The 17,049-nt window shown below is 34.8% G+C and overlaps 1 protein-coding gene across 1 annotated transcript; it reads right to left on the reverse strand.

Moving 5' to 3' along the window:
- Positions 1-11,691: 11,691 nt before the first annotated feature.
- On the reverse strand, positions 11,692-16,039 carry LOC125841192 (probable polygalacturonase At3g15720). Its single transcript, XM_049520266.1, has 10 exons — positions 15,753-16,039; positions 13,997-14,116; positions 13,723-13,854; positions 13,430-13,591; positions 13,319-13,345; positions 12,674-12,881; positions 12,478-12,559; positions 12,276-12,384; positions 12,044-12,160; positions 11,692-11,949 (listed from the first exon to the last, which is right to left on the reverse strand). The coding sequence occupies exons 1-10, from the start codon at positions 15,756-15,758 to the stop codon at positions 11,716-11,718; spliced, it is 1,197 nt and encodes a 398-aa protein (XP_049376223.1). The 5' UTR covers positions 15,759-16,039; the 3' UTR covers positions 11,692-11,715.
- Between the last annotated feature and the right edge of the window lie 1,010 nt (positions 16,040-17,049).

The raw sequence follows: 17,049 nt of genomic DNA on the forward strand, positions 1-17,049 counted from the left end.
TTTTTTAACTGATTCAACTCATTAAAAGCTTTAATATTGATTGTTAGAACAAAATTGAATATCTTACAACTATGGAATTAGCTAGTTAGTCGATATATATATCACATTTATGAGGTATTTCTACTTCTACTATATATAAGTGGCTAGAAGCACACACCTATTAGATGGCACGTGTGCTTCTAGCCATTAACATTTCATATAAGGACAATTTAGTTGTTTACTATATAATTCTACTTTTTATTATGTTTGTATTATTTATACAGTTCACTTAGACAATTGTGTGATTCTAAGAATATTTTCTTTAATACCTATTATTTCATTGTGTTGTTCATTTCTAAATATTTAAAAATAATATAAACAATGTATTGACTCTTAATATTCTATCAATATTACGTATATTAAGACAAAAGAAGTAAAATATATTATTTTAAAATTACGTAAAAAGTACTATAAATCATAATAATTAACAATTTAAAATATTTAAAAATCAAGTATATATATTTAATTGACTCTCAAAATTTCTACTATAGTTAAGTGGCTAGAAGCACACACCTATTGGATGACATGTGTGCTTCTAGCCATTAACATTTCATATAAGGACAATTTAGTTGTTTACTATATAATTCTACTTTTTATTATGTTTGTATTATTTATACAGTTCACTTAGACAATTGTGTGATTCTAAGAATATTTTCTTTAATACCAATTGTTTCATTGTGTTGTTCATTTCTAAATATTTAAAAATAATATAAACAATGTATTGACTCTTAATATTCTATCAATATTACGTACATTAAGACAAAAAAAGTAACATATATTATTTAAAAATTACGTAAAAAGTACTATAAATCATAATAATTAACAATTTAAAATATTTAAAAATCAAGTATATATATTTAATTGACACTCAAAATTTCTACTATAGTTAAGTGGCTAGAAGCACACACCTATTATATGGCACGTGTGCTTCTAGCCATTAACATTTCATATAAGGACAATTTAGTTGTTTACTATATAATTCTACTTTTTATTATGTTTGTATTATTTATACAGTTCACTTAGACAATTGTGTGATTCTAAGAATATTTTCTTTAATACCTATTATTTCATTGTGTTGTTCATTACTAAACATTTTAAAATAATATAAACAATGTATTCGACTCTTAATATTCTATCAGTATTATGTATATTAAGACAAAAGAAGTAACATATATTATTTAAAAATTGTATAAGAAGTACTATAAATCATAATAATTAATATCACGTTCCGAGGCTATCCCATTGACGTAACACGGGACCTAGGATCACGAGTGACTCCAAGCTAATCCTGTGTCAGACATATATCAAGCATACTGAGAATTACTGAATAAAACATGTACTATGCAGAAGCTTAAACCATGGATAACTGAAAGTGGGGAGTACCCAACTAGTCTGAATGTATAAAGCATACTAAGAGTTTAATAACAACTGAAAGATCAAACTTAACAATTCAAGCTGATTCTACTACTATGTCTGAAAAGCCTCTAACTGAGCTGAATTGCTGGAATATGCCCCCAAGCTAACTCTAACAAAACTGAAAATTGAATAAAAAGACTAAAATGAAAGCATGTCTATTGTCCTCGGAATATGAGGACTCACCACTGAAGATGTTGAATGTAGACCGAGAATCGACCTAAGCGCAATCTAGATGTTGAGTACCTGAACCTACATCATGAAAAGATGTAGCACAGAGTATGTGTGGGTACTTGAAATGTACTAAGCATGCAGGATATAGATACTAAGTTGAACAAATATATATAAGCCGAACAACGCATAACTGAGAAATGACATAAACTGGTAAGAATGTAGATACTGAAACATAACTGAAAAGCTAAGCTGAATGCAATGACCCAGTACTAATCGTGAAAATAACATGCTGAACTAAATGTTGAAATTTAAACTGAAAACCTGGTCAAATGCACTAAGATTCTGACTGTGGGAGCTACTATTAACCGACATAAAACCACGTGAGCTAAATGTGAAGTCCGTACCTTTTCTATTACTTTATATTATGATATGCTAATTGGCTTGTACGAGGCCTCTCGGGGTATTGTACGCCTTGTTAAATCTAGAGGGTACCCCTGGGTCGTGACACCGTCATTGATTAACGTTTCAAGCACACATCATCCAATTCTAGGTGCAAACGATCGTTAAGCAGTATAAAACCCAATGAAGAGTTAGGGTCGAACCCACAGAGAGTGCTGCATGTTCAAATTCACTCAGGAAGTACAAATGTGGTCTAATCAGCTATAGAAATAGAAATTATCGAAAAAAACATAAACAAGTTGGAATGGGGTGACGACAAATGTCAGATTGGGGGTTTCGGTTTGCTATTATCAACTACAATGCAAATACACAAAATTGATTTCAATATAGAGAGGAATTCTCGGGATGTGATTGATTATAGGTAAATTTCCCTATATGGGTAATTGCAACTACTAACGAATAGCTAAACATCAGTGGGTAGGCAGGACTATGAGTTAAATAGCTTTCTCTCGAACAACTATTTCGATTCAAGTGATTTCTCTCGAACATCAACAAGCTTAACAAATAAGAATAGCCCACTAACTTAATACATCTTCTCTCTCGAGCAAGATGGATGGTATTGGGTTTAGGATTCACTCTCTCGAGCTGAATTCAAATCAACTCAATACCCACAAACCATTAATCAAAAGCTTTGTTTATAAAACCTCTCTCACGAGCGAGCTAAGAACACAAAATTAGAACTGCATTTGCAACTACAATTCATAAATAAAAACACAGCTAATGATTAAAATCACTTAAATATAGCATTTAAATTAGTAATAAGCAATACCCATAAGCTAATTCAACCCATAATCACACTCCAAGAATTGGGTTTTAGCCACACATCATACAAACAGAAAAACAATTACCAAATGCATTAGCCAAGATCTGGGTAAGAGTATTCAAGCTTTTACAATGGTCCAAAGTGAAGAAAATCAATAATCCACTTGCAAAATCTCTGAATTTAGTCTCAAAAAGCCTTCAAGTCTACTAGGAAACTGTTGAACTTTTAAAGAAAACTATTCTAAATGGTAGCAACCTCCTCAATTTACATTTCAAAATCCTATTTATAGTCATCAAAAATTAGCCACAAAAGGCCATTAGGCGAGGTAAGTCGGGTTCGCCGAGTGGTTCGTCGAACCGCCATTTGCTCTCTTTTATCGCCTTCATGCATTGGCTCTCAGCATCCTCAAGTCCTGTAACTTTGGGTGATCAATCTTGTCATCGTGGAACTGATTGGCGATTCGCCAACTGCCCCCTTCTTGTCACCGACTTGATTTCTTCCCTCAAGGTTGTCACACTGGAACTTTAGGCAGACTGAAGAACCACTAGGCAAGTTGCCAAGTGGTCTTGGCGATCACCAGGCTCGCCTTTTTCCACTTCTTCAACTTGTTTTGTTGTTTTTGCCTATTAGTGTCCTTGCTTTGCTCCTTAACCAACATACCTGAAAAACAAGTCTTTAACATCAGTTTATAGCACAAATTTGGCATTTGAGGACACTAAAACTATCAAAACAAAGCCCTAAATGAGTCCAAATTTAGGACTCATCAATACCCCCAACTTAAACTTTTGTTTGTCCTCAAGTAAAACTCAAGTTCTGCAGTTCAATAAGGATGTCTACAAATAGTGTTGCATAAGACTCAACATAAATGCACATAACAAAGTTCAAATTATTTAAACAATGATCAATTATGCACTCAAATATTCAAATTGTGACTCACCATTATCAATGATTCTCAAGTTCACAATACTTGCTTCAAATGCAAGTTCAAGCTCAACAAAGGTACTCAAATGCCATCACATAAAGATGATTCCCCATTCACACAAAGTTACTCAACAATTTAAAGTTCCGGAAACACATACAACTCTCACACTCACAATGATGAACACATGCACGACTTCACCCATAGATTTGCCCTTATTTTCCAATCAACATTTGCTTCATCTCATTCAAGATCACAAAGGTATTTTCAAGGCTTGTAACGGGGCTAAGTGCAAAGGTACGATCATTTAGGCTTAGTGACGTTTACCTTCATGAAGTATGAACTGAACATCACTTTTCTCCTTTTCTTTACCATTTCAAACATGCTCACAATCCACCCAATTATTCAACTTCATATGAACTACCGGATACCCCATTTTGCTTGCAATTTTCACTACTTTATTTCACAACTTTTTCGTTCTTTTTCTTTTCTTTCTTCTTTTTCATTTTATTTTCTCTTTTTTTAAGGGGGGGGGGAGGAGGGTTCCATCTTTTTCAAAACAATTACACAAAGGGGGATTTTTCACACTTCCTGACTTTCCTTCTCTTTTCACCACACCCTCAACTTAGGCTTTTGTCCTAAGTTGGCTATTCAAACAAACCATACTTCATGTAAGTTATGGGTGAATGGACAAAGAGAGGTCACAATTTCTCAAGTTTCTTTCAAGAAATGGGTAAGGCTCAAAATGTGTCAACCAAGGTTCACTCATTTCACAGGGTTGGCCATAAAAGAGGTATATAGTCAAATTGTTTTCACTCTTTAAAATTGTTGCCTAAGATCATTTCAAGTGCTTGCATTACTCAATCAAACAGACCAATGGGGAAAATTCTAGGTGTCATCACACACAATGTTCAAAGTATTCTCATCACTCAAGGCATTGGTACCAATATCAAACAAGACTCCAAACTTTCTAGCTACTGTACAATGTTTATTACAAGAGACTCATTCGACAACCGGCTAGTCACAACGAGATGCTAAAAGTTCACATATTGCCTATGTAACTTTGTTTGCCTCATCGTAGCTATACATTCATTTCGTTCAATTAGGAGCACTATTCAAGTCATCGGTATTGACCACAACTGACACTCAAAGTTGCACAAGAACAGCCACAATCACACACAAAAGAGGTGGCAAAATTTTTAAATTAGGGTCAAAACCAATTTCATTTCAAAATAATGGGCTACAAGCTAAAACATCCGCAAAATCAAGATATATATAAATGAACCACAATGTTCACAGCCCAATATTCACAAAAATATCATCAACACATAACCAATATTCACAAAACAATCACAAGACATGAAGTAGGTATAGGAATACCTTACCCCACCTAACAAAAATAAGCAGTTGTCCACAAATGCAACTAAAACAACAATCAAAGTATCACAAAATAACAGAGAGGGAGGGAAAAAAATCATCCTACCAGGCTAAGCCTACGGTGACGTCTGCATCTCAGCCGCTCCATCTGTCGAAGCATCAATGCTCGAGGTCACACTCTCAGGTTGGGCATAAGTGCCTGGTGCCTCATCAGCAGTGGATCCACTGGAGCCTGCCATAGAAGTGTCGCTCAAGGAGGCCTGCACAGATGAATCTACCATGGCCTCCTCTAAGTCAGTCAGGCCCTTAAAAACAACCTATTCACGCTCAGCAACCTGCTCATCATCAATCTCAGCCTCAAAATCATCAACAGCAACGTCTGCTCTAACCTTATCTCTGGTGGTAGCCGGCGGCACATAAAAACAAGTTGGAATGTCTGTGCTCAGGTCATCAAGGATCTCCACAATCCCAAAAATCAGAGACATATCAGTGGACTTCAGTTGTTCCACATCTTTCCTCAACTCTGCAATCGCGACCTTTAAGGTCGTCACCTCATGAGTAGCTCCTTGATCTTTCTCACACACACTTCTATCCTCGATGTGAAGGCATCAATAGACTTCTTGAGATGTGTCAATGCAATACTGAGAGCTCTCTCAATCATTCTAGGAACCACGACTTCTAGCCTGGAGGCGTGAACATCAGCAGAATGGGCTAGGTGCCCCATCCTTTGCAGCATGGCCTGGGTGAGCGGGGGTCCAAATGTAGTAGTGCTAGCAGCAGATCTAAGAGGTGGAGGAGCAGCAGAAGAACTCAGAGTCACAAAGGGAGCAGTGCTAGAAGTACCTAAAGGCACAGTGGCCGAAGTAGGAAATACTGCCTCTACAGGTAATGTCTCAATATCAACCGTCGGGGATGTATCCACTGGGGTTGCCCTCCTTCTCCCAGCCTCATCACTCTGGTACTCGGCCTCAATACGTCGGATGTCAGTAGAGGATGTGGGAGTTACTTCAACGTCCGTCTTCTCATCTCGTGGAACATGGGCTCGTCTACACAGCTTGATAATCAGCACTGGAAAGGGGAGAGATGTCTGTCGTTGCTTGGCTCTTATGGCGATCTCTTATGCAATGATTTCACCTAAATTGAGGTGCTTTCGAGCAATAATGGATCCCAGACAGGCCGCATTTGTGTGGCGGAGGATAGACTCATTCTGGGATGGCATAATTGTACTACTAATAAACCCAAACCAATACCTTATTGCTAAATTGAGGTCCTTCTTCTCTATTGGCACTCCAGCCTCAATCCACCAAGGGGTACTGTCAGAAAGAAGAAGGGCCAACCAACTTTTTAATTCTTCCAACACCATTATCTTGATCATACTCTAGTAGTCATCCGTGAAGTCATAAGTACATCCCAAGACGGCATTTATGTCATCACTATCACATTTCACCTTCTTCCCCCGACAACCACATAATCCACTGATTTGAAGGTACTAACCTTCATCTTCCCTTGTGGTACCAAGTCTCCGTAAGCCGAGTAGAACTCCTAGACCCAATTAGAAATATAGGGACCTCGGGGTTTAGTGAAAATATGGAATTTTTGGAGCTTGAGGGTGCTTCATATCTTCGGATACTTGTCCACCACACTATCTGTGGACAACCTCTTTTCTTCAGTGATAGTCCGCAGTCCTTCAGTCTTTAGTCTGTTGAGAGGCCGGGGAGGAGGATCTTGTACAAGTGGCGCTGGGACCATAGTCTGAGCTGAAGCTAGGGAGAAAGAGAAGTCAGAGGCACCTGGATCCTAGACGGATCATGCATACCCTTGGAGCGAAGCTCTGATCTCTGGGAATGTAGAAGCTGGTCATCCTTAGGCTCAGAGATGGAAGCCTTAAATACTGGAAATCTCCCTCATTGTCTAATGAGGTGAGGTGAGTCTCGTAGACCCCCTCATTGTCGGAGCTGACCTCCGGTGACTCTACAACGGGTGCCTTCCCTTTCGTTTGCCTTTTTCTCCCTTAGTATGAAGCTTCGATGCCTTTGCCTTGGATGCATCTGCATCCTCATTTATCACGACTCTATTTGCCTGCTTGCGGGGCGGCATGTCTCTTCCTGACACTTTGGGTCTAGCCATTTCTGCAAAACACATAGAAAAGTGTTAGAAACAGTCCAAGAAAATTTCTTATATTAAGTTCCAGAAAGACTCACCGAACTAGTTGGCGAGTCACCGAGTCACTTAGGCGAGCTAGATCAGGCTCGCTGAAATTACTGGCGCAAAATATTCCTAGAATCAAGACAGTTCGGTGATGTTCAGGGCCATTCAGCGAATCACTGACACCAATCAGCGAGCTAAAAGTAGCCTGCCAAAAGTTACAGTGCATTTTAAGGGTTAGGGGCGCAGAAAGGGCTATCAAGAAAACTTTTCGGCGAGTCGGCGAGTCACCGAGTGAACTCGGTGAGCTCAGGCATCTCGCCGAAAGTTACAAAACAAACTCAACTATAATTTGAAATTAAGGGCGATCTGAGGGGGACATCGGCAAACTGCCGAACCACTCGGCGAGCTCGACGTAGCTCGCCAAATGGCCCAACGTGCCAGTTTTCAACCCTAAGTTTCAAAATCAAGCCCGCAGCCCCCGATTTCAAAATCAAACACAAACACTATACAATTAAAGGTAGACCCATACGATCCATGCCCTCGGGGTACTCAGACTTCCCCCGATTTGGCCAAAATTGGTCATTTGACGACTTTTACCCTTAAGACTGACGTCAAATGCTCCATCATTAGGTAAATTACGTCATTAAACATAATTCGGGGTTACTTAGACTTCACCCACTAGACCCAACACAAATAAACCGCAACCCAACAATTTAAACTCACTTTTAACATACAAAACATGGGAATCGATCAATTTTAGACCTTTAGGCACACATTTCAACAAACAATGGGCAATCCAACACATAAAACACAGTTAAAGCAATTACCCAACATCAAACAACACCTAATTAGCTATTGCATTTGAGTTCAGCCATAAAATTAAAGTGCGGGATTCGAAAAACCAACCTTAGTGCTGAAATTAGAATTTATATCACTAGGCAGCAAAGTTCCCCAACTCCGAGCACAAACTCACACACAAAATGCGGGTAAAAGCAACAAAATAATGAAGATCAACAATTTGGTGAGAGGGTACGAGAGTTTGAAATGAGAGAAAATGAAGGATTTTGAAATTTTAAACTGTTTGGCCCTAAAAACCTTTCAGTTCGTGGCCCTTTCAGCAAAGTAAGTCGTGCTCACCGACCCACTCGGCGATGCGCCGAGTGGAATTTCTCTTATCGAGTTTTACAGGACTTCCAGCAAATTTTGGGGGTTCAAACAGCAGGCAGAATCGAGTTGGCCGACCTGTTCGGTGAGCCACTGATTAAGCCTTTGGCCCACCGAGCTTTACAGAGTTCCCCTTCAAGCTTAGTGGTTCCAACGGCGGTCCAAGTCGGGGATCGCCGACCTATTCGGTGTGCCACCGATTGGACTTTGGGCTCGCCAAACTACCCATTTTTCAACACTCTTCACTTCTCAACCTGCACAATCAACACCCGTTATTCAAAATAAAAAACTAAAGCATTAAAAAATTGGGTTGTCTCCCAAGAAACGCCTTAGTTAACATTGTGTCATGACGAGGATACCAAATCAAACTTCATTTTTAGGGTTTGCCAATATGTCACTAGGCAAACCCCCTTTTTGTCTCGGATTCAAATGAGAACAAATTTGACCCATTTGGGTATCCAATTGCTTAATAGAGACTGAGTGTGAGGTCACCATCTGGCTTAGAGTTGAAACATCTTCTTTCATCTCTTTCGACACTTTGTCTGACCCCTCAACTTTGTTGAGAATGTGTGAGAGCATATTTTCTGTACGGCCACCTTCAGATTCCTTAGGCTTTTGACGCTCATGAGGAGGGACGTACCTATCCTTGTCCCCTTCTCTCTCCTTCAGGTGGCATTACGATCACGCCAATCTCTGTCACGGTCTCTCCAACTCTATTCCATCCTTGATTTCCACCCAGTCTTGGGTAGTTTGAACAATAACCTCATATTTGATTGGCTAGGAAGTTCACTTCCTCATTGTACAACACTTCAAATTTTGCTTCATCGGGGTTTGCTCCACCAACACCCACGGCATTAACACTCTTTGTACCAACACCCATGACATTTTTAGCCAATATATCCAACTGGGTCATCATTTTGGCCATGTTTTGGTCTCTCTCTTGATCCTTTTCGATCTTCTCTTTTGTCATTTTATAAGTGAGAGTAGAGACTTGGTCTTCACGAGTGTACCACGCCTTATTGATCTTGGTCATGCAATAAAGGAGTTGGGACGCTACTTCATAGGGTTGTTGCATTATACCACCAGGTGAGAGTTGATCACCTACTCTTTTGTTGACCGAATCGAGACTCCTATAGAAGTGTTGCAGCAGCACATTTTTTGGAAGTCCATAAGTTGGGCACTGAAGCACCAACTTCTTAAATCTCAGACATGTCTCATAGATTGGCTCGCCTTCCAAGAGTTTGCACCCTTGGATGCCATCCCTTAGCGTCATCATCTTCGATTTGGGGAATAATCTTACTTGAAATGTTGTGGTCAGCTCATCCCAAGAGGTGATGGAGTCCCTCAGTAACTCGGCCAACCATTTAGTAGCTTCACCCATCAAAGAGAACGGAAACAACCTGAGACAGACCGATTCTTGTGATATGTTCTTAAATGAGAACGGCTCACAGACATCCACAAAGTTCCTGATATGCTCATGGGGATCCTCATGAGCCAGTCCCTCAAATAATCCTTTCAATTGTAGGAGCTAAAGCACTGTGCTTGTGATGTGGAAAACAACGTTTCCTTCAGCCGGAGGTAGACGAATGATACCAACACCACCCACTTGGATTGGGTCATTGACGTTTGAGTCATTAAAATCATTGAGGTTCCCAATGTCGTCTTGGTCATAATTGAAATATCTATGATAAATTTTATAAGAAATGAGTGAAAAAATATATTTGATCATTAAAAGAATAAATTTAATATTTTATATAAATAAATAAATAAAATATTTTCACTCTCATTACATTGAAAGGGTATATCTGAGTCATTTGTGTAATAGTAGGGGTATATATGAACTATTTTGTAACGAATGATATATTAACTCCAAATCACAAAGTTAAGGGGTATATCAAACCCTTTTCCCTTTTAAAAAGGAAAAACTACATAAATTGTCATAAAGCCTAAAATAATTACAGGTTCATACCCAAACCCAAAGTAATTCAAGAAATATTCATTCTCTCATAAATAATTACAACTCATATTCATTTTAATGAAACAACAACAATATACATATACTCTTATAATAGCATTGCCTAATGAGTAATTTCTAAACAAGAAACCTTAATGATATAACAACAATATACATATACTCTTATAATATCATTGCATAATAAATAATTTCTGAACAAATACCTTAATGATACCAATATAGTATGTGTATATATATACTCATTTAGTATCAATTATGCGAAATTATCAGTTTTAATGATACCAATATTGTATATGATACTTATTTAATATCTGTTAAATAAAATTAGTTTGGGGAGGGGGGGGGAGGGAGGTATATAGTGTAATTACTTAGTGGGGTATGAATGTAAAGTGATATATATTTGTGATTATTTTGCTTTTATGAAGAATTTGTTTAGTTTCCCCATTTAAAAATAACTTTGGGCCACTAAGCTCGATTTTGTCTCAATGCCCAAAAAGCAAAGATAAAATTTAATAAATAACACATGTAAGAGATGTAATTACTATATAGTTTTCAATACATATAGTACTCCTTCCGTCCAACAATACTTATCCACTATACTATTTTAGGATGTCCAACAATACTTGTCCACTTTATGAAATCAATGGATAATTTTACACTTAGTTCCTAATTTACCCTTATCATTAATTATAGGAATTTCCTTATTGCATTTATCAAACATTCTATTTATTATATTCAAAGGGTGATATAGTAATATTACTCTTCTATTTATAGTTTCTTAAGGGGTGTGTCAAGTCAGTAATACACAACTATTGTTAGACAAAGGGAGTAGAGTTTTATGAAAACCTAACAAAATAATAAATCAATTATAAGTAACAAAAAACATATTTGATAAATTTTTAAACTATATGTCAATTTTGTTTTCCATAAAAAGGAGGTTTAAAACTAATAGGATATAATCTTTAAATTTTCTCCTAATTAGTTGGTATTCATTCCGTAAATTTCTCCTATATTTTGCATCCGCATAATCTGTCCTTTTAAAATTCATAAATACTATTATACGTACCCTTATTTTTCTCATTTATTTTGTCAAAACTCCATTAAAAATCAATTTGTATCTTTCATATATTTATACACAGATGATACACTAAAACATGCTTGTCTAATAATACTCACTTAACTTCAAACCTTAATGGATCACTAGTTAAGTTTTTTTGTCAAATTCAATTACTAATCTTCAAAAACGGCTATACTATAATATAAATGAAATATTTTTCTATATAATTATCCTTGTGACAAGCAAGATACATGAGGTGAGTTTGAAGAGGCTTTTCCTTTAACATTATTGCAAGTAGCAAAAATCTTTTTTCCAGGCTCAACTGAAGTTATGTAGATATTCTCCAACTCAACATTGGTGCAAGCTGTGCTATTACTACAATTCATATTTATTGCTAGCTTGCTGCTTGTAGTTCCATATATTTTCTTGTATGTTACATTGCTCACTTTAACTGCACTTACCTGTTCAGACATTTTTTTAAACAAAAAATAACTTTCAAATTTCTATCTTCTCTAGAAAATAAAAAAAAAATGATATATTTTTTTTTATTTTCACCTGAGGTTGACATGAATGACCACCATTGCAATAATTTTGATCAATAATGATTGGGTTTTCTACATTTTTGAGGTTAATATTCTCAAAATGTATAGACCTAGCATATCCTGAACCACCCTATGAACACATAAAAAACAGATATTTTAGAAAAAAACAATATATGCATACAATTATTTTTTAAAAAAAATACCACACTAACATATGTAAAATGAAATGTGATACTTTTGGTTACCTGCCATGACTTAATTCTAACACCATTTTGGGTATCCTCTAAGTGGCAATTTGTTATATAAACGTTTTCCACATTAGCAAATGTATTATTTGGACCTAAACTTCCAATACTGCATACAAATTACAAAATTGTATTAGTTAATCTATGTCTAATAAACTGAGTTTTCTATTTAGAATAAAATAAGAAAATGTTCATGTTCTACCTTATACCATGACCTGGTCCACACCTAATACCAGTAATATTGATATCAGAGCATCCAGTATTGATGCCAATGCAGTCATCACCTGCTTTGTAAGATAAATTAATTTTTGCGTAAGAAATCAAACATTATATGCAATTAATATAAAACAGTTATTTCGAATAGAGAAAAATTAAACATTATATGGAAGCTAGTTTACCTGTTTGAATAATGGAGTCTCGAATTTGAACTTGGCTAGAGAAAAAGATATCGATACCATCAGTATTGCGACTATAATTTGGTGCACTTATATGAATATTTGAGATCGTTACTCCCTTGTTATAAGTAAGAATTATATGGTCCCTTGAACTATTCACTAGCTTTATTCCATTCAATCTAAGTCCATTACAGTAATTAAATTGAACCACCTACAAAAAAAAAATCTTTGTAATCTTGTAAAGGAATATATGTGCAAAACCAAGTATTAAATTAAATTATATTATAGTATGTTAAAGGATAGATAAGACATACATTAGATTGATTTTATCAAATTTGAAAGAAAAGAGAAAAAGAAGTTCAAGTAGTGATTTGTACTAGACGCAGCCCTGTATTTCACTATAAGAAAATAAGAAATTAGCTATGGACAAAATTTCGTGGTTAAATAACAAAAATTTCGTACTAATCTCATTTAGTGATGAATTATATGAAATATCAATGAGTTAGGAGCTATTTAGCGACGAATAACCTAGGAATTACAATTACTGATAAAATTTCATAGTTAATGTCCTGTTTCTAGAAGTAAATTTGATAACCATTTTATTAAATTGAATAGAAAGTGATTGCATGCATTATATGTACTACATACCGTTGGCTTAGTGCAAGTCCCGTTCACCTGAAACGAATAACCTTACATGTAAGTAATATTTATGAAAGCAATTAAACACGGTTCAAAAATGTTTTAGATTGTGTCACGCACCCTGGTACGGCTGGGAGTATCCCACCATCGTTGGCCATTGCCATTGATAGTACCAGAACCATTGATAAAAAGACCAGCAACTCCTGTAAAATAAATCCAACATACATTTTCACAACCTGTCCATGCCTCTGGGTCCTTGGGTGCTACAATAGATCCTGATAACTGCAAAGCATAACCTTAAACTAATAAAAAAACTTTCATTCATATAATTAGGACACTTCCACAAAAACAGTTTTTAGCAGCAATAAATACGCACAAAACAATGTTGAAGCATCTTATTCTTAATTACTTACTTGTATATGAATATTGGTTGACTTACAAGGCCCTTGAAATGTAATAGGCCCTACTAGAAATGACCTTTCACTTGGTATAAGTATTGATGGATTTTCATCACTACACGCAGCTCTCCAAACTTGTTTGAATGCCTATAAACAGGGAATCACAAGTAATAAAATTTTGATGAACGCTATCAAAGTATAGAAGTTAAACTCATTTTAATTTATTTATGTTTGCACACACGTAATAGTATTTTTCCAACATATGAGGAATTGAAATTATTTGTATTACTTGAGTGTCATCGTGCACTCCATCTCCAGAAGCGCCATAACGTGTTACATCAAAAATACCAGCAAGACTTCTTTCAATAAGAAATGAAGTAATACAAACCAGAAAGATGAATGCCTGACCCTGCAGAAAATTAGGAACAAGAAACAAAAAATAAATAATTATGATAACCGATGATTATCGTAACAACTACTAGAAAAAATATTCCAACTCAAAATGAATAATAAAATTAAGAAGAGTCATTGATTGATAGCATACCTACTGAATTTAAATACATGAGAATATAAAATTGACAATTCCTTTTTCTTTTTCCTTTTTTTTTTTTTGGCGGGGATGGGATTGTGCTTCTTATGTGTATACATTTTTTATATATAGCTATAAATTATATATACACAATTGTCTAGATGTGAAAAAATATTTCAATAAAATGGACACATGTATATATAATATATCGACATTGGATAAATAGTATAAAACTAATACTCCATCCGTCCTAATATATGTTGTACATTTTGAATTTCGAGATTCAAATAAGTCTATCTTGACTATCAATTTTTCGTATATCTTTTAATTATTTTGAATTGTCAATTATTGTGGCTTATAGTACTTTTTACATAGTTTACAAATATACAAATTTCATTTCAAGAAAATTAAAGACTCCATGCGCAAATTTTTGGTGAAACTTAAATTATTTGACTCTCGATTTTGGTTTAACTAATACTAATGTATAAATTTTGGTTAAATCAAAATACCGAACTACATAAATCATGTTACCGAAAACCAAACAGTAATACCCAAGTTCAAAAAAATATGAACTGATACCAAAATGAAGGCCGAGAAACCAAATCTATTCGATTTGGATGAGTATTTCGATTTTTTGATATTTATGTCCATCTCCTTTCTCTATCCCATTTTTTTAACAAAAGATGTACTAAAAGAGAATTGAATTTTCTTTCGTTTATCATATCATTCTTAGAGTTAGTAAAATAAATCCATTACTATTAATGGAGAAAATCAAATTTTAAAAATGAATTATGTAAGAAAAAAGTGATTATGTTTAGAAATACAAACCCATAACTATGTATAAGGAGTCAAGAATATATAGAATTTATTTTTTAGTCAAAAGTCCTTTGTATAAGAGATTATATATTTACACCTAAAAAAGTTTTCAAAAAATCAGTCTTTTTTCTATTTTTTTAATTTATACAACTGACATAAAAGATCAATTCCACCTCGAATGAGATGGAAAAAGAAAATGGGCTACAATAATTGTTTAGTTAATGGTCCAAATTAAGAAGTGCTTGACCATAATTTTTTTGAACATTCCAAAATTGACTTTCAAGTTGAATTTTGAAAATTCCAGAACTCAAAATTGTTGAAAAAAATGAAGATTTCCAACAACAATTTCCATCCCCCAAAACACCCGTTCCGATAATCTCAACTTTCCTGAATTTTATGAACAAATAATCTCATCAACCCAAACAGAGAACGAAATGATCCTCCCTCGGTCAAACAATACTTTTTTTGGTTCCCACCTGGTGTCCGGTACTCACATTGGAGCCCAATTAAATTCAAATTCGCGCTGAAAAGTCTCACATTGGGGCTAAAGTGCTTCCTAACAAAGGCGATTACGTACCCAAGAGGGCTCGAACTCAAGATTTAATAATGGATAACTATTGTTGAACTGAGAAAATTTCAATTTCCATTAAGCTAATTCAAAACTGAACAATCAAATCTGAAAGAGCTGACGAATACGAACCTTCATAGCTGATTAGAGGAACTGGACTCGAACAGGAGCCCGCGGGTGAACGATCGAAGGAATTAATTTTTTAGAAGCAGTTTGGGTGTATGAGTTATGGCGGAGTTAAGTCGGCAATTCAAGGCTAGGTATGACGGTGTCACTGCCGGTGAATCAGATAGCCGCTATGAATTTTGTTAGGCGGTGAAGTAAGTAAATTTATGGAGCAAACATTGCCGGTTTGAATGGGGTCACTGTTGTACGGAGGCAGAAATCAGTGGCCCTCTAAATTCTTAACTCCCCAATTTCACTAAATAAGAGTGTATATAGTAGAAAATAAAGGAAAAAGAAATGTCTCTCCTCGATTTATATTTACAATAATGACGTTTTCACAAGTGGTTCATTTAATAAATTCTTTGAGATTTTATGCTCGAACGAATTTTGCGATGTTGAAACTCTCTTTAAATTAATAAATATTAATTTATTAATTAAATAATACCTTTACAAAATAATAATATTTCATGATCCACCTATATTAATTTAGTGAGGTTTTACTGTATATGTCATTCTCATTAAAATTAGATATCCTTAATATTTGTCATTTCATAAAATCATACATAAATAACACTAATTTTTCTATATTATTTATTAGCCTTGAAAGTATGAAATTGATCAACATATGAAAATTAAACGATTAATTTATGCTTAATTAATTTAACTAATCAAAATAAATTAATTTATGTTCATTTATTGAAATCAAGAAAACACTAAGTAATGATACACTGTTAAATTTACTTAGTTTCTTAACAAACATGAAATATAAAATGATGACATATAAATGAAAACAAAGGAAGTATAAGATGAAATCTAAATTTTCAAAAAATTCAAGTAATCAATCAATTGATATATTAAAATTTTCTACCAGCACAATCCAATAATTTAATTATTTGAAGATTTTACACAAATAAGATCTTTGACTTCACTATTTAATATTTTAATTCCGTTTAAAAAAAGTTTTGCTACAAACAAATTCATCACTGCTATAATAACATAAATTTTTTTTGATAAATTGTCATAATTTTAAATTGATAAGCAAAACTTTTTTTATCTTGATAATAATCAAGATTTATTTCCAAATTTTGATAGACCTATCAAAATCTGAAACACCACTATCGCATGCCGAAGTTCTTTTTTGTATTTTTGCTAGGGAGACTTCTGCGTTGTATTTTATTTTTATTTTTTGTATTGTTATTACATGATCCTTTTGTGTTTTATTTTCATTTTTGTGATACTCTTCACTTTTCAATAATTTATTTAT

This window comes from Solanum stenotomum, chromosome 10 (assembly GCF_019186545.1).
Source record: "Solanum stenotomum isolate F172 chromosome 10, ASM1918654v1, whole genome shotgun sequence".
NCBI lineage: Eukaryota > Viridiplantae > Streptophyta > Magnoliopsida > Solanales > Solanaceae > Solanum > Solanum stenotomum.

Coding starts and splice junctions, on each gene's coding strand:
- LOC125841192 (XM_049520266.1), bottom strand. Junction 12,385..12,477: donor GGACCAGGTCATGGTATAAG/GTAGAACATGAA, acceptor ATTTGTATGCAG/TATTGGAAGTTTAGGTCCAA. Junction 11,950..12,043: donor GTCATTCATGTCAACCTCAG/GTGAAAATAAAA, acceptor ATGTCTGAACAG/GTAAGTGCAGTTAAAGTGAG.